The sequence below is a fragment of the Ovis aries genome, chromosome 3 (assembly GCF_016772045.2).
Source record: "Ovis aries strain OAR_USU_Benz2616 breed Rambouillet chromosome 3, ARS-UI_Ramb_v3.0, whole genome shotgun sequence".
NCBI classification, from domain to species: domain Eukaryota; kingdom Metazoa; phylum Chordata; class Mammalia; order Artiodactyla; family Bovidae; genus Ovis; species Ovis aries.
This window is the reverse complement of record NC_056056.1, coordinates 100,249,570-100,275,852: the sequence shown is the minus strand read 5'-3', so window position 1 is coordinate 100,275,852 and position 26,283 is coordinate 100,249,570. Positions and strand designations below refer to the sequence as shown.

Genomic DNA, 26,283 nt, shown 5'->3' with positions numbered 1-26,283 from the left:
TATTGACAGAAAGTGAAGCTCTGTCACAAATGCATTTTCCTGCCTTCCTGAGCAGCCTGACTGGCTGCTGGCCACTGAGACCAGGGCCCTGAGCTTGAAAGGCCGCCCTAACTGCTGCCAGTGGCCAGGGCTCAGGAGACAAGCAGGCTCCCGACCCCCAGGGGCTGCAGACTGCCCCTGGTTCACTCGGAGAGCGCCGACTCTGCACAGGGTGTGTCTGCTCCCACTGTGCCTCCACTGCCCCATGTGCTGCTTTAAAGAGGAAAATGAGATCAGGAAAGTGGGTACAGGAGACCCTACAAAGACCCCTGCATTGAGTCTCAAAACCTGGGGGCCATCCAGAAACCTTTTTTGGGTAACACCAGAGTCAAAGCTGTGATGGACGAATCTGCTGGGAAAAGGCCTACTGGGGGCGGGTGGGTGTCCCTGTGAGTTCAGCTGAGGCTGAACACCGCACAGCCTAGCTCCCTGCTCTACTCCTAGGGTCCTCAGGGCCAAAGGCACTGCTGCTCTCGCGGCCGGCTCCGCCTATGTTCTAGAACCTTCTCCCCACCCCTGGACACTGCGTGGCTCACTGCCTTCCCACAGGCACCCCCAGAGAAGACGCCTGCCACACCAACCAACAAGTCCTGCTGGGCTGCCGTCGCACCCGTGCTCCCGCTCAGCCTGCCCTGATCTGTTTCTCCAGGTACCTGTCTGAGTACCTGCCAGGCTGAACTAGCTGCCCATCTCAGACCCCACGTGGTCACTCGCCATTGACCTGTGATACGCAGATCCATTAACACGCAGCTCAAATGTCCCTCCAGAAAGCCCTCCCTGAACACTCCCATTGCTGCTGGCAGGGTCAAGGCCTTCCCTCTCTGTGTCCCACACTCTCCAAACAGGCCTCCTTGGCCAGTGGGGTGGGGTGCATGCCTGCCCCCGCCAGTACAGACGGCGGAATTCCTAGGAGCCAGTGAGCAGAAGGGTGGAGCCTTGTGCAGCTCTGTCTCTCCAGAGCCATGTCCAGGCCCAGCACTGCACACCCCTGATAAAGGCCGGCCCCAGAGCAAACACGACAGGGACAAGAGGCATGTCAAAGCGGTCACAGCTGCAAAGTCAGGCACCACTCTGCAGTCTGTGAGGGCCAGTGGCTGCTCTCACTGTGGCCATTTTCTCCCTGTGGAAATTAGAACTAGTTACCACACGAGAGGAGAGTGTAAAACGCTCTACAACTCAATGCAGGAGGGTCAACGGGTCTAAAGAAAAAGACCTATCTGTCAAAGAATTTTAAAAAATAAATAAATAAAGGCAAGACAAGTTAATTTCTTAAGTGTGATTTCAAATTACTGTAAGTTTCTTCAAAACAGGAAACAAGCTTTCTGGGAACACATATTCTAGCTTTCTGAAACTAACATTCTGAAAGCAAGACAACCTGATGTAAAATGAGTCTTGATTTTTAACACGTGAAATATACGCAGATGCATTTCCAAAAACAGTCTCAATGCTAAGGTCAACGGAATGCCTTTTCCACAAATGTTTAGAAATGAAAAGCAGGTCTAAAGTTACCAACTAACAAGGACAGCAACTCAAAAGGCGTTTCAGAGTGCATCTGCAGAAGGAGAAGGAGGAGGAGGAAGACCGCCAGGAAACCATCTGTTTAATCCCTGGCTCCCGCTGTTTAAGACACGGTCCCAGCAGGGCGGGGCGAGAGAGAACGCGCCACGGCCACTAAGAACGCCCAGGACACCCGCCAAGCTGAGGGGAGCTGCCAGTTATCAAAACAACGAGTCAATGAACATTAGAGATTCTAGAGCAGAGACATCCAGGTGGGTAAGGTTCCAGTAACACAGTTCTGCCTCCCTCTCTGTGTATCCACAGTGAGGCCTCTGCAACTCACACTCAAACACTGTAATTCACAGAAAATCGCACTGGTTATTAAGATAGTGCGTGGTCCCTTAGCTCTCTTTTAAAGATGTGCTGAACTGGAAAATGAAAAATATTTTGAAGGGGGCCTGCAGCCTTGAGGGCTGATACAGTCACATAAATTCATTATCATAAAGAAATCTCTTTAGTAAATGCTGCAAAAACATCTTATGTTTAGCAACAAGAAAAATAATTATCTGATATTTAAGTTACTTCTCTCAAAGATCTCTGTTTCAAAACAATTTATATTTAACCAAGAGTATCTTGGGACAGTGATAGGTTATAAAACCTGTTTTCCCTCTTTTGGGTAGGAGGCTAGTTAAGAGCTTGGACCCTGGAATTAAGCAAACTTACACCTGAAAGCTGATAACCCATCACATCACCTGTGACTTTAGGTAAGCAACTTCTCCCTAAGCTCATGTTTCTGGTTACTAAAGGCGGCTACTAAAACAGCGCTCCCCTCCCAGAGGGGCCAGGAGTCAGTATTTTAATGTGCGTTAAGTCATTCAGAGCACAGCTGCAATAGCCTGCTCTCTTTCACTCCGCCCTCCCGGCTCTGTTCTCTGAGCGTGGCCCTGTGACCAGCTCAGTACGGCAAAGTGATGGAGCACGTTCGCTGCGGGAGGAATTTCCCCTGAGCTATCTGACTCCGAAACCCAGGTATCGGGAGAGCTCGTGTCCAGAGGTGCTGGCTTTCGCTTCCTTGTATGTAAAATGTGCACCTGGCTCCTTGCAGGTCAGATGTTTTACAATAATTATTTCCAGGACACTGACCAGCATCTACAAGACCCTGCAGAGTGTTACAACATATAGCAAAAATACCACTCTAAGTACGAACTTTAAGCATACACCTAGTGTATTATTCAATAACCCTGTAAGTTCACTGATTTGGGGGGAATGTCTTAAGAATTTACTTTTGATATAGAGGAAATTTTCTTCAGGAACCAGAAGAACCCTAGAAGGAGCATCTGGTTCACTCCTCCTGCCTCTCTGGTCAGGAACAGAATCAAATCACTCAGGGAGAATGGGGGGCAGTGGGGTGGGGGGAGCAGAGATTGAATATAAACAAAAACGTAACAAACCCAATATCCCAGGGCTTTGATGACATCAAGTTTACACATTGGACACGTGCGGTGATCCAAAAGCCATGGGTCAATGCATATTCTATGAAAAATATGCCTAAAAAAATTAAGTACGTGTTAATGTCTTAAAATAATTGCTTATACCTTACAAAGGAAATAACACATCCTACCAACTCATCTTCTTGTTTACAAGTTAAATGCCGTCATATCAAAATTCCAGTGTATCCACTTACCCCGGAAGGTTATCTGTTCTACTTTCCAAAGTAAACGGAATTTGGCATTTAGAGGGAAACTCCCCCTTCACTGCACGAAAGCAGCATGTTATTTCTGTATCATGCTGGAATGTATTTTTACGTGCCTCTGTTAGCCTTTGGGGAATGAATATGCCTAAGAAACTAAAGAGTTAACTAACAGTAACAAGCTAATAAAAGCTGATAGTATCTTACGTAAAGTGACTCCAGTAGAAAGGCAGCAAAATCTCAATTAGAATATTAAAGTTATCTGTGGGCTGCAAGTTAAAAAACCACTTAATGTATTTCTGTAGCATCTACATTTCTCTAGAATGAACACATTAGTTTCAGAATCAAAAAAAGAAATCACATATGAATTTTCTTCTTTTACTGAGGTCTTCATTGGCTCACTTCCCTTCTCGGGTGATGAGTCTGCAGTTTATCTGTGCTGCAGGTAAGCGGGTGTGGGGATCAGAACCACACCGATCAGGCTCAGATGCCAGCTGTGTGATCAGATGCTATGACTGTGAACGGATCCTGAGGCCCCTCTGCACCTACCTCAAAGGCTGTTCTGAGCAGCCCACATACCACGTGGCTACTAGTGTAGTGGGCACTATAAATCCTCAGCAATTTTTCGTTATTATTACTGTCGTCACTGTCTAAAGACCTTTTCTCCAAAGGTCTTTAGCTGTCAGGGCAGTTAAAAACAACAGCAGGTAAGGACGTAAGGTGGTCCAACCCAGCTTGTCTTGTGATCTATGTATCCATCCTTAAACTGAAACCGACCCACAGGAATAGTTTTGAGAAAAATAAATATGTTGGTTCCACTGGGAAATTAGTTGAAATAAATCACAGGAGAAAACTGGGGTGGGGTGGGGGCAGGGAATGAAAACCCCACTAAGGTGACCAGGATACATGCACATTCAGGAGACACTCGGCTGTTTATGATACGAGTGCAAGTCCCAGCTCGGCCGTCAGGAGCGTCTCCATTTCCTGTAGCAGGAAACCTGGCTGCTCACTGTGTGGTGTACAAGTCACAAGGACCTGCCCTCAACCAGCCTAGAATAATGATTCTTTTCTATTTTAATAATGTTCTACAGGACCCCGTCAACTGACACCGACCCCAATCCACTAAGCACCCAGCACACCAACCCACATGAACTCCTGCAGATTCAAGTTCACTATCTTGACGCAGGGAAATTAATTTTGTTATTCTGATCCTCATTACTTCATGTCCTCCACAGAATTCCTGAGAACTTTATCTCCTATAAAGTACTGGTATATACTCTGAACACTCGCAAACATAAAGCGAGGCACAATTACATGCTAACTTGTGACCTGCTTCTCATAGGTGCGAAGCAGAATTTAAAATGACCAGCTTTAAAACACAGTCTCTGTACACCTTTCTGCTGACAGAGCAATTTTTAAAGAAGAGTTAAAGCATCTCATGATTAAAAAGGAAACATAAGTTTCTGTTGCTAAAAAAAACCCCACCTAGTTAAATAAAGGAGGAATATTTATTTCACACAACCCCAAAAAGAATCCAAACTCAGGGTGCAAATAACAGCGGAGCCTAATCTAAGAAAAACGGCATCTCCGTAGAAAACTAACAGATAAAAATACATAACCAGGAAATGTCTTTAAGGTAACATTTTTAATAAATGTCTGGGAAAGTGTTCACTAGTTTAAAACATAAGAATTACAATATTTAAAAGCTAAAAAAAAAAAAAGATAATAATAGCAGAGCCTGAGCCAAGTCTGTTGACTGTCCCTGGCCCTCTCCCCCAGGGCCTTCACCTGGCCAGCTTCAGTTTCCTTTCTCCCAACATGGCAGACTTTCTCCATTGATAAATGTACAGTATAGACCCCCAAGACCCTACTGAAGCCTCCTTGCCTATAAGATTAAAAGCCAATCTGCAAAAAAAGGAGACAGTGGGTCTTAATGGTCACCTGAAATCTTCAAGCAAAACAGTCTTAGAGTAAAACAGTACAAGAGGACCTGGAAGACTTCGAGCTGCTTTTCTAAGAGGTGAGATGATCGCAAGGTATCACCTGATAGTAAGATCTGCATATCCTGAAAGACACGTTAACTCTTTGGTCAGAAACCTGAAACTTGTGATTTTTTAACATCCCAGGAAGTAAGAGTACGTACTTGCATGGCAGAATTCTGATAACGTCCCTTCCTTTAAAATTTTCAATACACACTGCACAACTTTCAGCATCGACATCAATCCCCTGTAAAAAAGAAGAGCAAAGAATTTGCTGTATCCTTAGCAAATAGTATGTGCTTCCCTGGTGCTCAGACTGTAAAGAATCCCCCTGCCAATGAAGGAGACTTGGATTTAACCCCTGGGTCAGGAAGATCCCCTGGAGGAGGAAATGGCAATCCACTCCAGTATTCTTGCCTGGGAAATCCCATGGACAGAGGAGCCTGGCAGGCTACAGTCCATGGTGTTGCAGGGTTGGACAGGACTGAGCAACTAACAATAGTTAATAATACACTGTTGGTAAAACTCACTACAACAACAAAATCTAAACAAAAACAAAACTCACTATCACTCAACTAAAACAATGATGAATTCTAGTCTGCATTGGTACATCCTGAAATTATACACAGATAATTTCTACTTGGCATTTATCTTTACCACTATCAAGAGATTTTATTTTTAAAAGAATTTGTCTGAAAAGGAAAAGATTTCATTGTCTACCTAATCAGATACGAATAATGTTTAAATAAGAAAGAAAGAAAAGTGAAGTCGCTCAGTTGTGTCTGACTCTTTTCGACCCCATGGACTGTAGCCTACCAGGCTCCTCCATCCATGCAATTTTCCAGGCAAGAGTACTGGAGTGGGTTGCCATTTCCTTCTCTCTTTAAATAAGGGGCTGTTCATTTTTTTAAGTGACCGTATTTTTAAGGGCTGTAGAAATGCAAATGCCTGCTTTATTATAATTATTTTTTTTCAAATATAAAACTTACAAAGAGAATGAATATCTAATAAGATATATATTTTCTGGAATCATTGGAAATATAATACAAAAGAGGCTTCATTAGAATATGCTAAAGAACAAAGTTATAACTTGTAGATGAGAAAATGCATAGTTATAACCCACAGATGAGAAACTACAAATGAGATACTTTGGGACTACATATCTGAAAATATTCACCTCACTAGTGATAAAAGAACCACAAATTAAAATAAGTTACTTTTTTTTTTTTAAGTCACTATGTCATGTCCAACTTTGAAACCCCATGGACTGTAGCCCACCAGGCTTCTCTATCCATGGGATTTCCCAGGCAAGAATACTGGAGTGGGCAGCCATTTCCTCCTCCAGGGCATCTTCCTGACCTAGGGATCAAACTCACATCTCCTGCATTGGCAGACAGATTCTTTACCACTGGGAAGCTCGAGTTACTTTTTCGTACATCAAGTTAATACAGGTAAAAAGAAACAAAAATTTCTGGGGAAGCAGTCTTGTGACACAATTTCAGCTTCGGAGAATCTGTGAGTCATAACCTTTCTGGGGGTGTCAGCTCATCCCACTTCCCTGAGTACCACCTAGATATGCCCACCTGGCTTCAGCCATCAATCAAAGTAATAAGCATGGCCGACCTGGTCACCTGACCCAAATTTGGCCAATGAGTTTCTCTTCTCCAGGACTCTGGGATAGGGACTCAGTTACCAGTGTCCGTAGCTTCAGCAAGTTAATTTTATGGAACACAGCTTCACAGTCATCATGTAATTATTTTAAAGTACTTTTAAGCACATGGGTCACTTGTTAACAAGCAAGCAGTAAAAACTGATTTTATATGTGGATACTGCTATCAAAGATTGCACTAAAATTAACTTTGTCACTGAACTTAAAATTACATGTTGCAACTAGACATTATCACCTTTTTTCACATGCCAAGAAAGAATGATGAAATCATTTTTACTTCCCTAATGGTCTGCAAGCTTATACATTACTGTGATTGAGTCCATAAGAAAAACTAGGAAACAACCAGTCTCCGGAACTCAACAAGATGTAGATTTAAGAAAAAACACAGTCTTTATTTGCACAAATTAAACATGTAAGATCGCCAGAAAATCCACCTATACACCTCATGGATCATTTATGGAGACTTCTTTTTTTTTAATCATTATTTCTGACAATAGTCTGTAGAAGCATATTTTCAAAACTGTTCTGTACAGAAGAGGGTAATATCAATTGACTTATGTTCTCAAAGACTTCATACAGTAAATTACACATATGAATCTATGTCTTCTCATAGTTAAGGACAGATTTCCTGCCAGAGAGTAGAACATACATTTCAAGAGGAACATAAAACTATGCTCATCATGGAACTGCGAGTGGAATGCACAGCCTGTCTCAAGATACTTGCTGGGGACTCTCTCCCCCAGGGGGCGCTTCCCTGATGGCTCAGCTGGTAAAGAATCTGCCTGCCAATGCAGGAGACTTAGGTTAGATCCCTGGGTGGGGAAGATCCCCTGGAAAAGGAAATGGCAACCCCCTCCAGTATTCTTGCCTAGGAAATTCCATGGACAGAGATGCCTGGCGGGCTATAGTCCACAGGGTTGCAAAGAGCTGGACACGACTGAGCAGGTACGCATGCCCCCCACGCACACACCCACTCTCTCTCTCCCCCCGCTCCTCCAGGGACCCTAGTAATTTGTAAATCATATGTTAATCTTCCCATGAGATGGGATTTTTTTTTCCCCCACTTTTCCTTTTGAATACAGCCACATGGAAAGAAACCTGGACTCTGCACCGAGCCTGCAAATTCACTGTTACTACAATGTAAGGCATCCAGGAGAGAATGCAGCCAACAATATGATTCCTGGAGTATCCTAATGGTAAATATTCCACAGGAACCATCAATATCTGATCTCAAAGCTTTAAAATCAAAGGTCTGCAAATGTAATGAGCGTTATCCTGAAGCTTTAATCCTTTAAGTAGGTCACAGGAGGAGCTGTGAACCCAAGGGCACTTGGGGATTGGAGGCTGCAGTGTTGGCATGGATCAGGGCTCAACAACTTACAGCAGAAAAGAAGCAAACCCAAATGATGGAACCCACCCGTGGCTATGTTGCCTCACGTTTCACAGCACTGAAAATGGGCCATTAAAAGAGTAACTGTTCCTGCATTAGCAACTGTTTTCCTTGTAAGGAACCTATCCTCTAAGAACATGAGGTTCTGAAACTTAGGATTTATTGCAAAAATGCTTCTGAACTCTGCTATGAGTTTGGCCTTTTAGAGACTTCCCTAGTGGCCCAGCGATTAGGACTCAGTATCTTTTCTCCTCTTCTCCATAAATCCCAGTCTCTTCTCCCTGTAATTAAGGGAGTCGGAGAGAATGTACAGAGCATAAGATTTAACAGAGGTGGATTTAAGCCTCAGTGTCTCTGGTATGGAGACTGGAGCTTCTTCGGAGTCACCTATGTCTGACTGACTGCACCATCCAGTCTGGCAGCAAGTAGCTAGGATGGCCACCTGAGCATCTGACATGCAGCCAGGGTGACTGAGGAGCTGAGTTTTCAGTTTAATTTAGCTCATTTAAATTCAGACAGCTGTATGTGGCTAGGGGTACCTTCCTGGGCAGCACAGGTATAGACGGCTCTTCACATACACTGGAGTGTTTCAGTCAACTCTTCTTTAAAATAAACACATACGTCAAAATTAACAAACTAGCCAAAACTCCATGATCAACATTATTAGCTAAGACATACAAATGGATTGGTATTTTATATATATATATTTTTTAAGATTTAAAAAAATGCAGACCATTTTTAAAGTCTTCATTGAATTTGTTACAATTTGTTCTGTTCTATGTTTTGGTTTTCTGGCTGAGAAGTATGTGAGATCTTAGCTACACGACCAAGGGGATCTAACCCGAGTCCCCTGCGTTGGAAGGCAAAGTCTTAGGGAAGTCCCCAGATTCATATTATAAACAAACAAAAAACAATCATGAAAATATTACCTTTTCTCCATGCTTTACAGTATGAAGAGGAAGCTGCCCAATAACTTTCTTTGTTTCTTTTCTATGGCTCTTAGGGAAGAAACACATTATTATTATTGTTGAAACGTTTAAGTCACTACTTTAAAAATTCATAAAGTATAAGCAAGCTATGGAAAAAAAGTCATAAAAAGCAAAAATTTAGTGACTACAATGAAATAATTTAAACAACAACAACAACAAAACTACCATTTAAGTCCTAGCGTACAGAACAGTCATGTGTAACCTAGGAGCTGTTTGATCAAGAATACTTATTTTCAATTCCATGCCTGAAGAAGAAACCAATCTTATGTTTGATTATTGGTAAGAAAGTAGTCGTCAGCTGAGGACGGGGCTCCATACACTCATCTGTGAAGGGCCCTAAAAGGACAGAGGCTTCCTGGTCAGAGGCAGAAGATGACCCAGCAATGACCATCTGCAGCCTGAGCAGCCAGGAGGGGTGGTTCTCAAGACAACAGGTGAGTGTGGGACCCACACGGCCCTGCTCTGCTGCTACTGAGGCAGCACCCCCACAAATAAATGGCTCTGAATGCAGCTCCACTGTGGAGACAGGCAGGGCCAGTTCTCTTCCAAAACACAACCATGTCCCCCTCAACTTCATGCCTTTTTGTCATCCCTTTATGTCTGGAAAGGAGAGAGGATCTTTGCAGGAGTGAGAGATGACCTGATTTCCTACAGCACATAAAGTTGAATATATTCTAACTTAAAACTTATTTTAAAAAAACTCCCACATATCAATGACTTAAATATTATAAATGATAATGAAATTAAAGGTATTGTCTAATAGTTTCAAAAAGAATACACAGGAAATATTTACAGACGATCTTTTAAAAAGCAAAGTTAAAGAGAGACGGTTACCTGACTTCCGAACTGTGAGCCGGTGTATAGGAAGCGCTGTATATAGTAAAATATTAGCCAGGCCAACGAGATAATCATCATGGTGATGAAGGCAATGGCCACAAACACCACGGACTGACCGCTGATGAACTCCTGGACGTGCCGGGTGCCCACCCCGATGGTGACGGTGACCGGAATGTCCTTTTGCACAAGTTCCACAATTTCTCTTCCTTTTGGGTAACTAACCATAATGACCACTATGCTTCCTGTTCCTTAATACAGAACAAAGCAATCAACAAAACACAAAATCAGATGTGGAGAAAGTAAAGTTCCACGCACATGTGACTGAAAACTGTGATAAAATGGACACAAACCCCAGTTACCAACACGGGTGACCAAGGAGAACACAGACTGATTATATAAGAGGCAGAATAAATCACTAAGAAATACCCCCTCGAAAGCAAGAGCCCCCCCACGCCCCCCATTCAGTTTCATAAGAGAATTCTACTCTCAAATCTTTAAAGAGCAACATATATAAGTGTTCCACAGCAGCTTTTATAAAAAAGAAGTCTTAAAGTTATTTCTAGCATAAGTAAACCAAACATGGTAAACACACACACACACACACAAATACCGATTCCACTTATAAATATTAATACAAATGCCTGAACGTCCCCATTAACTCAGGGAAGCAATCTGAGAATTCCTCCTCTGTTCAATATTATTTCATGTTGTTCTGAATGCATGAGCAAACAGGACAAAAAAGTAAGAGAAATAAAACAGAAGAGCTATAAAGGCCAATTTTACATGAATCTCTCTATAAATTGGGCTTCCCTGGTGGCTCAGATGGTAAAAAATCTGCCTGCAATACGGGAGACCTAGGTTCGATCCCTGGGTCAGGAATATCCCCTGGAGAAGGAATGGCAACCCACTCTGGTATTCTTGCCTAGGAAATCCCAGGGATAGGAGAGCCTGGCGGGTTACAGTCAATGAGGGTCACAAAGAGTTGGATATGACTGAGCAACTAACACTTTCACTTTTCATCTATAAGTTAATCTTTAGAATTATCAATGGGATTTTTAAAACCCTAAAAATTCTGCTTCTAATGTTCACTTAGGGGAAAAATAATCAAGATTAGGAAACCTTTGTAATCAATAAAACTTGAACTAGCCTTTATAGTCAAAATAATTAAAACAGTGTGGTAGTAGCATAAGACAGCCCAGAAATTAGACCCCCAAACATAAAAGAATTCAGTAAACGACAGACGTGGATTCCAAATCAAAGGGGTAAAATGGACTATGGTTAAAAAAAAAAAGTATGGGTGCAACTGAGTACCATCTAAGGATAAAAAAGATGAATCCTTTCTTTACAACTTGAAGCTGAAATTAAATTCCAAAAAAATCCAAGATGTAAATATATAAAAAAGAAAAAAACTGAGAAGAGCCAGAAGAAACACGGACATTAAAAAATAAATAATATTGAAGAAAAACCTTTCCAAGTATGAAAAATCCCCTCAGAACTTCTTTTAAAAAAAAGATTTGAGCAACTAACCAGTTATATAAAAATAAAAATTGTCTGTTCTGACTAAAAGAAAGCAAAATTAAGGACTCAAGATCAAAAGAGCAAATGGCTAGCAGGGGGGAAATACATGTAACATAACAAAGATAAAAACTAATTTCCTATAAGAAAAAGGGCAACAGAAAGACAAAGAAAATGAAGTGAGCTTGAAGAAAACACAATTGGGTTTTGTTTTTGAAAAGGCAATTTTAGTGAGATATAATTCACATGCTATAAAATTCATTCTTTTAAACAAGTGTACAATTCAATGTTTTTGTTGTGCAGTTGCTAAGTCGTATCTGACTCTGCAACCCCATGGACTGCAGCACGCCAGGCCTCCCTGTCCATCACCATCTCCCGGAATTTGCTCAAACTCATGTCCATTGAGTCAGTGATGCCATCTAACTATCTCATCCTCTTGTCACCCCCTTCTCTTCTTGCCTTCAATCTTTCCCAGCATCAGGGTCTTTTCCAGTGAGTTGGCTCTTCACATCAGGTGGCCAAAGTTTTGCAGCTTCAGCATCAGTCCTCCCAATGAATATTCTGGGTTGATTTCTTTTAGGACTGATTGGTTTGACCTCTTTGCGGTCCAAAGGACTCTCAAGGGTCTTTTCCAGCACAATTCGAAAGCATCAGTTCTTCGGCGCTCAGTGTTCTTTACAGTCCAACTCTCACATCATACATGACCACTGGAAAAAACCATAGCTTTGCCTAGACAAACCTTTGCCAGGAAAGTGATATCTCTGCTTTTTAATACTCTGTCTAGGTTTGTCATAGCTTTCCTTCCAAGGAGCAGATGTCTTTTAATTTCACCACTGTAGTTACCATCTGTGGTGATTTTGGAGCCCAAGAAAAGAAAAGCTGCCACTGTTTCCACTTTATCCCCTTCTATTTGCCACAAAATGATGGGACCAGATGCCATGATATTAGTTTTTTGAATGTTGAGTTTTAAGCCAGTTTTTTCTCTCTCCTTTTTCACCTTAATCAAGAGGCTCTTTGGTCCTCTTCTCTTTCTGCCATCAGAGTATCATCTGCATACCTAAGGTTATATGATACTTCTGGCAATCCTAAATCCAGCTTGTGATTCATCCGGCCTGACATTTCGCATGATGTACTCTGCATACAAGTTAAAGTAGCAGAGTGACAAAATACAGCCTTGATGTATTCTTTTCCAGTCCATTCTTCCCTGTCTGGTTCTAACGGTTGCTTCTTGACCTGCATACATGTTTCTCAGGAGACAGCTATGGTGGTCTGGTACTCCCATATCTTTCAGAATTTTCCAGTTTGTTGTGATCCACACAGCCAAAGGCTTTAGTGTAGTCAATGAAGCAGAAACAGATGTTTTTCTGGAACTCCCTATCCCCCTGCATTGGAAGGCGAACTCTTAACCACTGGACCACCAGGGAGGTCCCTTTTCTCAGTTTTTGCTATCACAATTTAAATGTCCATCAACAAGAAAACCATTACATAAATTATAGTATGTGTACAGACTGAGGCAGCAGCTCTATTAATATTGATGGCAGTCAAGACAGAGGAGGGAAAAAAAGCATCATGTAAAAAAAAAAACTGTGTGGACAAGAGGTCTACGTAGTCATATCAATACAGAACACCCCTGAAGGTCACACAAATACAGAGCGCCACCTACCTTGGCGGAGGTGGTGGGGGAGAGAGTTGGACATAGTAAAAATTCTCTGCCCTGTGTATGTATTATCCCTTCAAAAACTAACCTAAAAAAATACATTTAAAGACTGTTCTCCAACATTACACTGAAACCACATTCTAACACTATTTTACTGTGGGGAGAAATTTAATTCGTAGCAAATCCGCTGTGGCCCTCGGCCGTGGGGATTTAGTTACTGAAACCTCAGAAGAGCAACCTTCTAAGGTGGCTCCTGTCAAGCCGATGCTGTGACCCACTAAAAGTGTCACTGGTCAAGTGCCATGGCTGCCTGAGTGCTCGTACAATCCTCTACGTCATCCCTAGGGAGGCTCAATAAGGAGCAAGGCATTTCCTGCCTTTAGGGAAATAAGCAGGTAGTAGCTGAGAAAGACAAATACAGAAACAATTAGGAGAAGGATACCATGTATGATTACGGGGTGCCCTGTAAGCTGAAGACCCTTTTCATAAATTAAAAAAGTTTCCTTTAATGGAAAATGTCAAGCACATACTAAAGCAGAAAGGACAGTACAGTGAACCCCACGGACCTGTCTCCACGTTTACACAAAAAAACAAAACGTTGCTATGCTATGGTTACAGGTACAATTTCTGTACTCATAGAACAATCTTTGGTTGTAATGCAGAAACCAACTCTCAAGCCTTTTCACATCTGTGCCTTCACTCGAGGCAGAAAGAGGTGAGTGATCGTTTTACAGACCAGGGCTGAGACATCTTCAAGAGAATTACTCAACGTGACGCAGCACCTGGAAGAGCCGGCTCCTCCGCGTGTGCCTCCGCCTTTCCCCCTGTGAGTGGGGGGTTGGGGAGGGGAGGGGGAACACAGGCTTCCGGACCACCAGACTGGGCTCCAACCTGCCTCTGACAATTCATGTCTGGGTCCTCTGAGACTATTTCTTCAGCTGTACAATGGGAATGACAATTTTTCTATTTGGACTGTTGGTTATTGAATGATAATGTGGAATAAGGAAAAGCTGCAGAAATGAGGTGATCGTATTTTCTGGGATGGGAAGAACTTTCCCCTGGGCAGGGAGTGCATCTTGATGGACAGGAAGAGTTTAACAAGCAAAAAGAAGGGAGGTTTTCTAGGCGGTGTACCATCATAAAAGCATATTTGCATTGGCAACTGGTCCGGTTTGCTTAGTGACTCAATATACATAAAGGTATCCTGTTTATCTCACTACCTCCAGTGCCTCAGGCAGCTTGCACATAGTAAGCGTTTAATAAATATTTGTTGCCTAAATGAGTGAGAGATGGCGGATGGGCTGAGAACACCTGAAACTTCAAGGGAGGGCTGCAGAAACGCTCTGGTTATAAGAAGCACACCCGGAAAAGAAACACCTCCAGCGTCAGTCTCAAGTTTTCCCCTAAAAAACTCCTAGTTCACTAAGTTACAAGAGAATATTAAAAAGTAATAATACTGTGCCCGGGCTGAGGGCTAACATTTGCCACACTCTAAGTACAGAGAGCCCCTTGAACAGCAAGGAGATCAAACCAGTCCATCCTAAAGGAAATCAGTCCTGAATATTCACTGGAAAGACTGATGCTGAAGCTAAAGCTCCAATACTTTGGCCACCTGATATGAAGAGCTGACTCACTGGAAAAAGACCCTGATGCTGGGAAAGATTGAGGGCAGGAGCACAAGAGGGTGATAGAGAATGAGATGGTTGGATGGCATCACTGACTCAACAGACATGAGTTTGCGAAAACTCTAGGAGATAGCGGAGGACAGAAAAGCTTGGCATGTTGCAGTCCATGGGGTGGCCAAGAGTCGGACATGGTTTAGCCACTGAACTATTTTAGCAGCCAGACTGCCTCTGTGAGCTACTCTATTTTTAAAATATCTACTTAACATTTATTTATTTGGCTGCACCGAGTCTTCGTTGCAGCATGTGGGATCTAGTTTCCTGACCAGGGATTGAACCAGGGCCTCCTGCACTGGAAGTGATGAGTCTTAGCCACTGGACCATCAGGGAAGTCCCTTCAGGAACTACTTTAAATCATGAAGCTCAGAATGAAGACTTCTATCCCATGCCTGGCTTTTCTGGGACGTGTAGGGGGATGAATGGAGGCAGGGCAGCCGAGCTCAGGGTCACTGGGTGCAGGGCCCCCAGGGGTGCCTAAGCACAGGCCCCTTCTGGCTCTGCCCTGTCCTCCTATCACTGCCTCCCTGGGCCAGTCTTAGAGCCCCGGTGGCCTGAGAGAGCAAGTCACAGCTGATTTCCAAACCAAACAGCTGAATTTCCTCACAGAAAGCAAAGACGCTCAAAGTCTTGGGACAGGGGAAGAAAAAACCCTTTGAATGTTTTTCTTCCCCAAGCCTCGCACTGCTACCAATCACCAAAAAAGGTCGTTATATGCAATGCCCGCCCCTCCCTGCAAACCACCACCAGTCACTAACTCCTGGAAGTCAGTTTGTTGTATTTCTAACTTAGATGTAACTCAAGGTCTTGCATAGAGTACATGACCATAAACCTTCTTGAAAAATAAGAGTTCCTCTTACTACCTTGTCAAAAACAAACAAAATATGTTAAGAAAAAAAAAAAAAACTGTTTTGGTCCACAGCTTCAAAATTCTGCAGGGTCATATGAGTCTAGTGTACCACTTCTCCTCCCCAGGACACTATTTAAAGCAGATTTCAGCCTTCTCTTGAAGGAGACGGGAACTACTTAAATATTTAAAGTGGCGGATCAGATTTCTGGTCTAGAAAACCGATGCAGGCAGCGAGAGATGCATTTTATTCCTTTGCTGCTCACCTGAAACCGCCACAACACTGTTAAAGGTAGCTGTATGCCCCAACCCAAAATAAAAAGTTCACAAACATAGAAATTAATGGCTTCCTTTGGAAGGAAAATACATCAAAGACACCCAATGGTGAGAGGTTACTAGTATAGTTTTACTTTAATATGCCTAAACATAAAAACTGGTATGCTTTCATAACTGTAAATGTATGTAAATATGACTATAAAACTATTAAAAGTAAGACATTTTAAAAAATGCATGTAAAAGATCCAGCATGAGAATCCCATGACCTTTTAGGTTTTCTTTTTTTCCAGTAACATCCACAGTCTCTCCATCCTGCACCCAACATGGAAAAATTAAGATTCAGCACAGGTTCAACCTTGGTTTCCAGCATCCCACACCTCTGTGTATATGATACAGCAATGCCTCTTAAGTACACTGGTTTTTATTCACTTGCTATAGAATGTCTTGGGCTTCCCAGGTGGTGCTAGTGGTAAAGAACCTGTCTGCCAATGCAGGAGACATAAGAGATGTGTGTTCAATCCCTGGGTCGGGAAAATCCCCAGAAGAAGGCCACAGCAACCCATTCCAGTCTTCTTGCCTGGAGAACCCCATGGACAGAGGAGTCTGTCGGGCTACAGTCCATAGGGTCACAAAGAGTCAGATACGACTGAAGCAACTTGGCACACACACACACATATAATGTCTTGGTGAGTCCCTCCTCCTCACTAGACAAGGACTACTGTTCTTATTAGTTTTTGTAGCTCCAGCATCATACGCGATGACCCAATAGAATGGTTTCTGTATGAATGAGTCGACCTGAAAAACTGGTTTCTCTTCTGGTATTATCCTTGAACTGACCCAAGGTGAGGAGAGTCTCAGAGACTCCCTTTGCAGGGGAAATAGTACATGGAATATGAATGGAATGGAAACGTCTCCAGAAGGTGAGCTATCATGCCAAACACAAATGTCTTTATGGTTGGCTGGGATGAGTGATGAGGACTCAAAAATACATGCAACTCTCGTCTTGGAATTTCACATTTTGTTTCGGAGAAATCCGGCTTGCTCAAGAATATTCTGTATCTGTCGAGCATAGCACTCAACAATTTGCAGCTCTGCTAAATGCATTACTTCACCTCAGGCCTTCAGTCTTGGCCATTGTTGTCACCCAAAAGGTCCTACAGCTCCTCACACAGCCCCCATACCACAATCACCCAGAAACCTTCAACTTAAGCTGTCCTTCAAGACTGTCTGCCTGCTCTCTGGGAACAGGCTGTTTATCCCACCTGCTATGAGGTTGTAGGGTGCCATCTCTTCCTAGGGCACCAAAATACAAGCTAAACTCAAATCTAAATGTTTAGCTCATTTGTGAGAGCAAAGCATTCAAGATCACTGAGCACCACTCACTCATAAAACACCATTTCCCACGCTCTGCAAACACAGAGTGTACATCTCTCTTAAGCTAAGGGACTTCTTATCATGTGTCATGTCCTGCCACCCCTACAGTGGCCCCTTCCCCAAACACACCTTTCAGCCCTGCCAACACCTGGCCTCAGTAAACTGCTGACACAAGCAAAGTGCCAGTCTAAACAGCCACTCAAGATGTCAGCTGGAGGATCAGCCTGTAATTAACTAGCAGTCACCACATCAAGGCCAATCCTCTCTAAAAGCTTTCGTTTCAACGGCTTGACTTATATCAATTTTCACTCTTCTTGGTCAAAACAGCCCCTAATCACCTTTGCAAGACCTACATTGGATGCCCCTCCTTTCTGCTTTCTAAGCACGTGGGCATATAACTCTGTTGAGGGCCCAATCATATGGCCTGGAAAGGTCTGTTTATCACTCCACTAAGCTGTGAACTCCTCAAAGGCTGATACGTGTCTCAGGCATTTCTACCCACAAGCAGGTGCCATATGTGGCTCAGACTGGCCACTCTCTATTCATCTGTCAAAGGAAAGAGAACCAACCTTGGGCATTACAGTCACAGTCCTTACAGTTAGGGCTGTTACAGTCCTGATAGAATACTGTCTTAAAGTCACAACTTATTTTCGAGCCACAGTAAAATACTGACTTAAGTCCACAACATCTTGTACTGGATTTTAGCAGTCAAGCAACAGGGTTTAAGAAAAACTGCTGATGGGCTTCCCTGGTAGCTCAGTGGTAAAGAATCGGCCTGACAATGCAGGAGACATAGGTTCAATCCCTGACCTAGGAAGATCCCACGTGCCAAGAAGCAACTAATTTAAGCCCTTGCCCCACAACTACTGAACCTGTGCTTTAGAGGCTGAGCCCAGGAGCAGCAACTACTTAAGTCTGCGCCCTAAAGCCCATGCTCTGTGACAGTGTGTGTGCATGGAAAGTCGCTTCAGTCGCGTCCAACTCTTAGTGACCCCATGGACTGCAGCCTGTCAGGTTCCTCGGTCTACGGGATTCTCCAGGCAAGAATACTGCAGTGGGTTGCCACTTCCTCCTCCAGGGGATCTTCCCGATCCAGGGACCAAACCTGAGTCTCTTATATCTCCTGCTTTGGCAGGTAGGTTCTTTACCACTAGCGTCACTTGGGAAGCCCCCCCAGTGAGAAACCTGCAGCTAGAGAGCAGTCCCCGTTTGACACAACTAGAGGAAAGCCCACGCAGCAGTGAAGAACCGGCACAGCCAAAGAAAAGAAAAAAGAGAAACTGCTGAAACTCTGAGACTTGGGAGGAGATCATCACAATTGGAGTTCAGTAGCAGCCACGTGACCTATGTACACAGACCCCCTAGTATCACACAGGAACACTGAGAACCACGGATCAGTGGTTTTTACTGGCTCCAGCCACATTCTGACAAAATAGGGAAAACTAAAGTCTGAGCTGCTGTCAAGGTTCTGTGTAACCTTTAAAATTCAAGTCTGTCAAAGCCAGCTCCTCTTCTGACTTAATTCCATTCACTCCATTCTTAATTCCAATCCATTCTCAAGAAGACATGACACAGTTGTACCCTTGTCCCAGGCGGGACCGAGTTCTCAGAATAGAAGGGACCTTCTTTTCCATTTCTAGTCACCAACACAGCACAGGCCCTTATATTTCTGCGTGGACTAGTCAACAGACTAAGTGGATTTCAGCTTTTCCTCTGTGTAACCCACTGGTCTCACTGTTACCAAATTCGTCTCTTTTTAAGTCAGCAGTTCAAACCTGGGATGTTACTGTCATCCTCTCTGCCCCTGGACATTTGGCAATATCTGGAGCCATTTCTGGCTGTCACAACTGGAATCCTGTGGATACAGGCCAAGACAGGCCCCTGCAATAAAGAATGATCTGGCCATAGATTGCCTTGTTCCCGGGGGCCAGTCATTTCAATTCTTTCAGTCTCCTCATCCGTAAAATGGGGTTAAAGCATCTACCTCAAAGGGCTGTAAGCAAAGAACTGACTCTGCACTGGGAACTGTCACACTTTTTTTAAAAAAAAACTGCTAATATTGTTACTTTTGTCTCTTTCCTCAAACAGAATTAATTTTACACTGAAACAGACTAAAATGGACACTGAGAATGGTAACAGAAGCTTGCACAAAAATTTAAAATGAGCATCAATGAGCGGCTTTCTGAGCCCGGAAAAATTATATGTCTGTAAGATAAGCAAGCAAGATTGCTGAATCATGGTTAGAAAAGTGCGATTAGCCTGGAAGGTTGTTAGTGTCATTACCAAAAAATGCAGTAGACACATTTAGAAAATTGTGGATGGAAAAGAACTGCCATGGAAAAGAGAAAGCCCATAGGAAGCTGCAGACTCAGAAGTGAAGGCAAGGACCCAGCGTCAGACAATCCTGGCACACTGCCCTCTCTTCTACGGCAGAACCCTGCCCACAGGAGGCGTCTGGAATGCTGTGTGAACTCTGACAGCACTTCTCATCAGAGTTTTGCAGAAACAGGGACTTGGGTACAATAACTGGGATAACTGCACCAAAGGTGCTGCCTTGCCCAATGTCACCACATGGACATCTGCTGCCGTTTCCTCCCCAAACCCACTTCCTCTCTGTCGCAATTGAGGAATTTCCCCCTCTTCTATCAGAGCTCAACTGCTCCGAGAATCCTGGACATAGCCACCATCCTTCCCAAAGACCTGACTCTTGCAGTTACCTCTTCTCCGCCATTCAGCTTCAACATGCCTCACTCACTATGCCGTTCATCCCACCTCTCCCCAGTTTCTACCCATTTCTCAGCACCTCCCCAGCCCTCACCAACAACCGTCTTGAAAGCATCATTCTAACAGTCTCACTTCCCCACCTCTGAACTGACTTCCGTTCCATCACTCTGCTAAAACAGGCCAAGTCCAAAGTCACCCTTCTGTCCTCATTTTACACGTATTCTGAACCTGCATTCAAGAAGCCAAAACAGAACAAAAGTCAAAAAGCACAGGGGGAAAAAGAATGTCTGACTTGCAGCAGCAGAAACTTTAAAGATTTTGATCCCAGGAAGTTCAGAATGAGTCTGATCTTAGAAGGCCGTCAGACTCTATTATCAGTCAAATAGTACTTGGAATTTCAGTTCTGAGAATGATACGTGCCTGTGTGCTAAGTTGCTTCAGTCGTGTCCGACTCTTTGTGACCTTATGGGCTATAGTCCACCAGGCCTGTCCACGGGATTCTGCAGGCAAGAATACTGGAGTGGTTTGCCTGGGCCCTACTCCAGGGGATCTTCCTGACCTAGGGATTGAACCTGAGTCTCCTGCATTGCAGGAGGATTTTTTTTTACTGCTGAGCCACCCAGGAAGCCCTTTCTGAGAATAAGAACCCTTGCAAAATAAACCTTTCAAACTCTAAGTGCTTGAAGATGTAACCTGTTGCCTCGGAAAACTGCCTTTGGGAAGGGTTGCCTAGCTAAGAACAAAATCTTTCCCTGCATGATCACTTTAAAATTTTTCATCTAAACTCCACTCAAGGAATCTAACAATGGAGCCAGTATTACAACCTTCTATTTAGCAAATGAGAAAACATACTCAACTTAAGGCCAGGTTTTCGGACTCAGTTAAATACAGACTGTCTCACTTTAAAGTTTAGAATACTGACATACATTATTAAAGTGAAGAAACCAGAGTGTCACCGAGCCACCGCCTTACGTGGTGAAGGGACTGCCAGACCCTGCAAAGCCCTGGAAAAGAGCTTCCACTCCAGCCGCATCTGACTTTGGGAAACACTGAATGGAAAGGGACTCCTGATTACAGAGACTTTCCGCCTGTGAGAACCAGAATCCTCCTCATGCGGGTTTTAAAGTCTTCCGTTCTCCCCACCGCCCTCCTTCCCACACAGGACACCTTTCACCTCAACGACCCGGGGAGAAGATGTAATTCTGTCCGGAGGTTCGCCTCCCTCCTTAGAGCACCGGGGGTCACACCGAGCCAAGCTGGCGCTACCCTCGCAGGTCCCGACGTCCGGAGCCCATCACCGCCGCCCCTCGGGGTCCCGGCAGAGGACCTCGCGGCCGGTCGGGACCCCGGCGCACGGCCGCCGCGCCCCGCCCGTCCCCGCGCGCCGGCGGCTTACCCGCGTGGGACATGGGCGCGGTGAGGTTGCCGTGGCGCTCCTCGTTGTACAGGACCACCGCCGAGGCGTTCCTCCGTGCCGCCGCCAACACCTTCTCCTTGAAGGTGCAGCCCCCGCGCGCCACCAGCGCGACCCAGGGCGCGGCGCCCCGGCCGCCCGGCACGAGGAAGCGAGTGCCGGCCTCGCAACCCTCGGGGTCGCGGTCCTCCGCGCGCGGGACGCCCACCAGGCCCCGCGCGCCCTCCTTGGGCGAGCTGTCGCCGAAGCGGCCGCTCTCCGAGACGCTCCTCACGCTCCGGTTGGTCTGCGGGTCCACGTACTCGGTGCTCACCACAGCCGAGAACCACTCGAGAGCCCGGCCCCGGGCCCCGGGAGCGCACAGGGCCAGCGCCAGCAGCGCCAGCGCGCCGCGGGCCTCGGGCCGCCGCCGCCACGCCATGGACGCGCCGCCGGGCTGACCACAGGGGACCGGCCGGGAGCCGGGCGACTCCCGGCAGGGGCCGGAGGGCGCGCGCCGACGAGGCCGCCGAAGAGAGCGGAGAAGCGAAGTCTCGCTGCCGAGCCAGGGAAGACCCAGTCCCGTCTGCAAGCGGCGCCGCGGCGCACGCGCACCTGGAGGAGCGGCGGCAGGGGGCGGGGCTGGCGAGCTGGGCGGCGACGCACGCGCACCTGACGGAGCGGCGGCAGGGGGCGTGTTGTTGTTGTGGGGGCGTGGCTTGCTCTGGCACCCGCCCTGCGCAGAGCTTGGCGCCAGAATCGCTGGCCCAGGATCCACGAGTCTCCTAGAGCATCTCGCTTTACCTACCACCCAGCGGATCTCGAGGAGCGGGTGTGGGCATATCACGCCACGGCTTGCGCCTCGTCGGGCCCCAGTGGCCAGGGGCCGAGCTTATGCAACAGGAGCTCCAGTGCCCAGATCCTGGGGAAGTGACCCCCACCCCACCCGCGCCCGCCCCGAGAAACGGGGAACTTCGCGAGCCGGCCAAGAAGCGTGGGAGCGTGATTGTGTAAAATCACTGAGCGGATGTTTATGAAGAATTTACTGTGTAAGGCACGTAAGGCCTTGCTTGTCTAAAACACTGGAAAACAGCTTAAAAACTCCAAAGCTGCACAAATCTTCCAGATCACTTTGTTGCCGATTTTCTAAGGCTAATTGATTTCGGTATTTCATGTATTGTCTGTAGTTTTGAAGTTAGTGCATCAAACTACTTGTTTAGATGAGCACTTAAATGGTACAGCAGTAAATAAAAAGAGAAAATTACTGTTTGGAAATAAAAACTGGGTGATAGTCCATATGAAATTGCCCCGGAAAGGAAGCCTTACTGTTACAGGAAAAGTTTAGAACACTGATTTCTGACTCATCTTCCTTCTCTGCACAAGAATCTATAATTGCAGGAAGTAGGTTGCTGTCACACAAAGCGTTTTGTTGGGCTTGATATACTCTTCTGTGTCCTCTTTGTTGAAAGGCTTTCTAGGACTGCATTTTAAAACTCTGCTCCAAAATTCAGCCCACAACACAAGTTTTCCTTGAAGTTGGATCTCCTTTCCCTTAACCACTAGGAAACCAGCCTTAAAAGCCTGAAAAGGGACTTCCTTGGTGATCCAGGGGCTAAGACTTTGTGCTCGAAATGCAGGGGGCCCAGGTTCAATTCTTGGTATGGGAATTAGATCTTGCATGCCGTAAGTAAGACCAGGAGCAGCCAAATGAATAAATAAATAAAAATAAATATTAAAAAACAAAAGACTTGAGGCCTTCCCCTTGTTCCAAGCCTAAAATAAAGGAGATAAGGTATGGTGGTCTTGGCAGTGTAGGACCCCCACCATGAGCTGTATAAGCAAAAAAATACTCATAATTCCCAGAAAAGGTGTTTATTGTTGCATGCTATGTCTTGCCACTTCAGTTCCTTCTTCCTGAAGTCCTCCTGCTCCTGGCCCTTTCCTGGAAAACACCAACTTCATCTTCAAAGTTTAATTCTCTGATCAGGGATCAGAACCCAGGTCCCTGCATTGGGAGCATGGCGTCTTAGCCACTGGACCACCAGGGAACTTCTCAAAAGCTATTTCTTCTGTGAAACCTTTCCTGGTTCCTAAAAACCAAATTGAGTGCTCCAAAGTTCCATGTTACTAGCGTACGTTTTGCTTTTGCATCAGTGTTATAGTAACCAGCAGTTCCATTCAGTTCAGTTCAGTTCAGTCGCTCAGTCGTGTCTGACTCTTTGCGACCCCATGAATCGCAGCACGCCAGGCCTCCCTGTCCAGCACCAACTCCCGGAGTTCACTCAAACTCACGTCCATCGAATCGGTGATGCCATCCAACCATCTCATCCTCTGTCATCCCCTTCTTCTCCTGCCCCCAGCCCCTCCCAGCATCAGGGTCTTTTCCAGTGAGTCAACTCTTTGCATCAGATGGCCAAAGTATTGGAGTTTCAGCTTTAGCATCATTCCTTCCAAAGAAATCCCAGGGCTGATCTCCTTTAGAATGGACTGGTTGGATCTCCTTGCAGTCCAAGGGACTCTCAGGAGTCTTCTCCAACACCACAGTTCAAAAGCATCAATTCTTTGGCGCTCAGCTTTCTTCACAGTCCAACTCTCACATCCATACATGACCACAGGAAAAACCATAGCCTTGGTTAGACGAACCTTTGTTGGCAAAGTAGTAACCAGCAGTACTGCTTTTCAAACATAGTGTTTTGTCTTCTTAATAATACTGTGAGTTTCCTGAGGACCAGGGGGGTGTGTCTTTGCTGTTTTCACCAGCGTACAGGATCATATGTGTAATCCATGTTTGTTAAATAAGCAAAATAGCTCTTTTGTACTATTTGAGTTAAAACTCTTCTGATTACTTACAGGCTTATTGCTCAGAGAAGTTTGCAAGCTAATAGGCACTTTCACTGCATCACCAGGGAAGTCCCTCTGGTACCTACATTTTGACTTTGCCCCTTGAGAAATTATACACTGCAGTGTTATTCTAGAGGACTTCCTTCGTGAGATCCCCCCCCCCCATGTTAGCTATAATATTCTTTTGTTTTAAAAAATTTTTGGCCATGCCCCATGGCATATGGGATCTTAGTACCCTGACCAGGGATTGAACTTGTGCCCCGTGTGTCAGAAGAATGGAGTCTTAACCTCTGGACCACCAGAGAAGTCCCAATATAATATTATTCTTAATGGAATTCCAATTCAAAGTTGTAATTAAGAGACACTTATTTAAATGTGTAATCTACCAACCAATTTTATTCATACCTGAGACTTTAGTTGTGTTACCAAGATAGCCTTTTCTGCAGGGGGGAGGCTGTATCTGAATAAAGATTTTTTTTTCACATCTTCAGATGTTTTAACTTTTTCAGAATAGTATCAATCAGGACAGACCTGGGTCTGCTGCACTGCAGGCAGATTCTTTACTGTCTGAGCCACCAGGGAAGCCCCAAACTCTGCCTCAATTCAGTTTAGTCACTCAGTCAAGTCCCTTTGTGACCCCATCGACTGCAGCACGCCAGGTCTCCCTGGCCATCACCAACTCTCAGCTCTTTTAATTTCATTCTTCTTCATAGTTTGTAAAAAAAATCCCTAATAAAAAAATACCTTAAAGGGTGAGGTTGATAAAAAACAGAAAGTATCATTCATTACCCCTTTAAAGAATTTTGTATTCATCGAAATGGTTCTTTATCTCATTTTTTGACTTTATAATATATGTAGTGGGGAGGAATCTCAGTTTATTAATATAATTTTACAACCTCAAAGAATTCTTCACTTCTTTGTTCTTTTTAATTGTTTAATTAGCCCACCTAATTGCTTGTCTAATTGCTCAAGCTAGGACTTCCAAATACTGTGTCAAGTAAAACTGGCCAGAGTGGGCATCCTTGTCCTGTTCCTGATTTTATTTTTTTGTTGTTCTTTTTTGTCTTGTTCCTGATTTCATTTTTTTGTTGTTCTTTTTTGTCTTGTTCCTGATTTTAGAAGTAAAGCTTGCAGCTTTTCACCTTTGAATATGGTGTTAGCTAGGGCTTAGCGTGAAAGAAAAAGTTAGTCGCACAGTTGTGTCTGACTCTGCAATCCCACAGATTGCAGCCTGCCCCACTCCTCTGTCCATGGAATTCTCCAGGCAACAGTACTGGAGTGTGTTGCTATTTCCTTCTCCAGGGGATCTTCCCAACCCGGGGATCAAACCCGGGGATCAAACCCGGGGCTCCTGCATTGCAGGCAGATTCTTTACCAACTGAGCCACTAGGGAAGGGCTTATCATATATGGCCTTTAATACATTGAGGTATGTTCCCCCTATGCCTGTTTTGTTGACATAAATGTTAAATTTTACCAAAAGCTTCTTCTGCATCTATTTAGATGATTATATGATTTTTGCCCTTCATTTTGTTAGTGTGGTGTATCATACTGACTGCTTTGTGGATATTAAACCAGCCTTGCATCCCCAGAAAAAGCACCACTTGATCATTGCGTATGCTCCGTTAATGCATTGTTGAACTTTGTTTGCAAATATTTGTTGAGGAGTTTTGCATCTATGTTCATCAGGGATATTGGCCTTTAATTTTCTTTTCTTGTGGAGTCCTTGTGTGGTTTTGATATCAGGGTGATTCTGGCCTTGTAAAATGAGGTTGAAAGAGTTCCCTCCTCTTCTGTTTTTTTGGAAGAGTTTGAGAATGATTGGTATTAATTCTTCTTGGATAGAATTAATTCACCGGTTTCACTGGTGAAAGCTTCTGACCCTGGAC

The 26,283-nt window shown here is 44.6% G+C and overlaps 1 protein-coding gene across 3 annotated transcripts in view; it reads right to left on the bottom strand.

Annotated features, from left to right (window-relative positions):
- The window catches only part of RNF149 (ring finger protein 149), a 30,998-nt gene extending 8,853 nt beyond the window's left edge, over positions 1–22,145 (bottom strand). For all 3 annotated transcript variants that reach the window (XM_060412411.1, XM_027967052.3, XM_060412410.1), the window contains exons 1-5: positions 21,559–22,145; positions 10,088–10,338; positions 9,194–9,262; positions 5,370–5,452; positions 2,988–3,084 (exon numbers count right to left, since the gene is read on the bottom strand). In XM_060412411.1, the coding sequence (XP_060268394.1) occupies positions 2,988–3,084; positions 5,370–5,452; positions 9,194–9,262; positions 10,088–10,338; positions 21,559–21,997 (939 nt within the window). In that variant the 5' untranslated portion in view covers positions 21,998–22,145. The remainder of the gene's footprint in view (positions 1–2,987; positions 3,085–5,369; positions 5,453–9,193; positions 9,263–10,087; positions 10,339–21,558) is intronic.
- Positions 22,146–26,283: the final 4,138 nt, after the last annotated feature.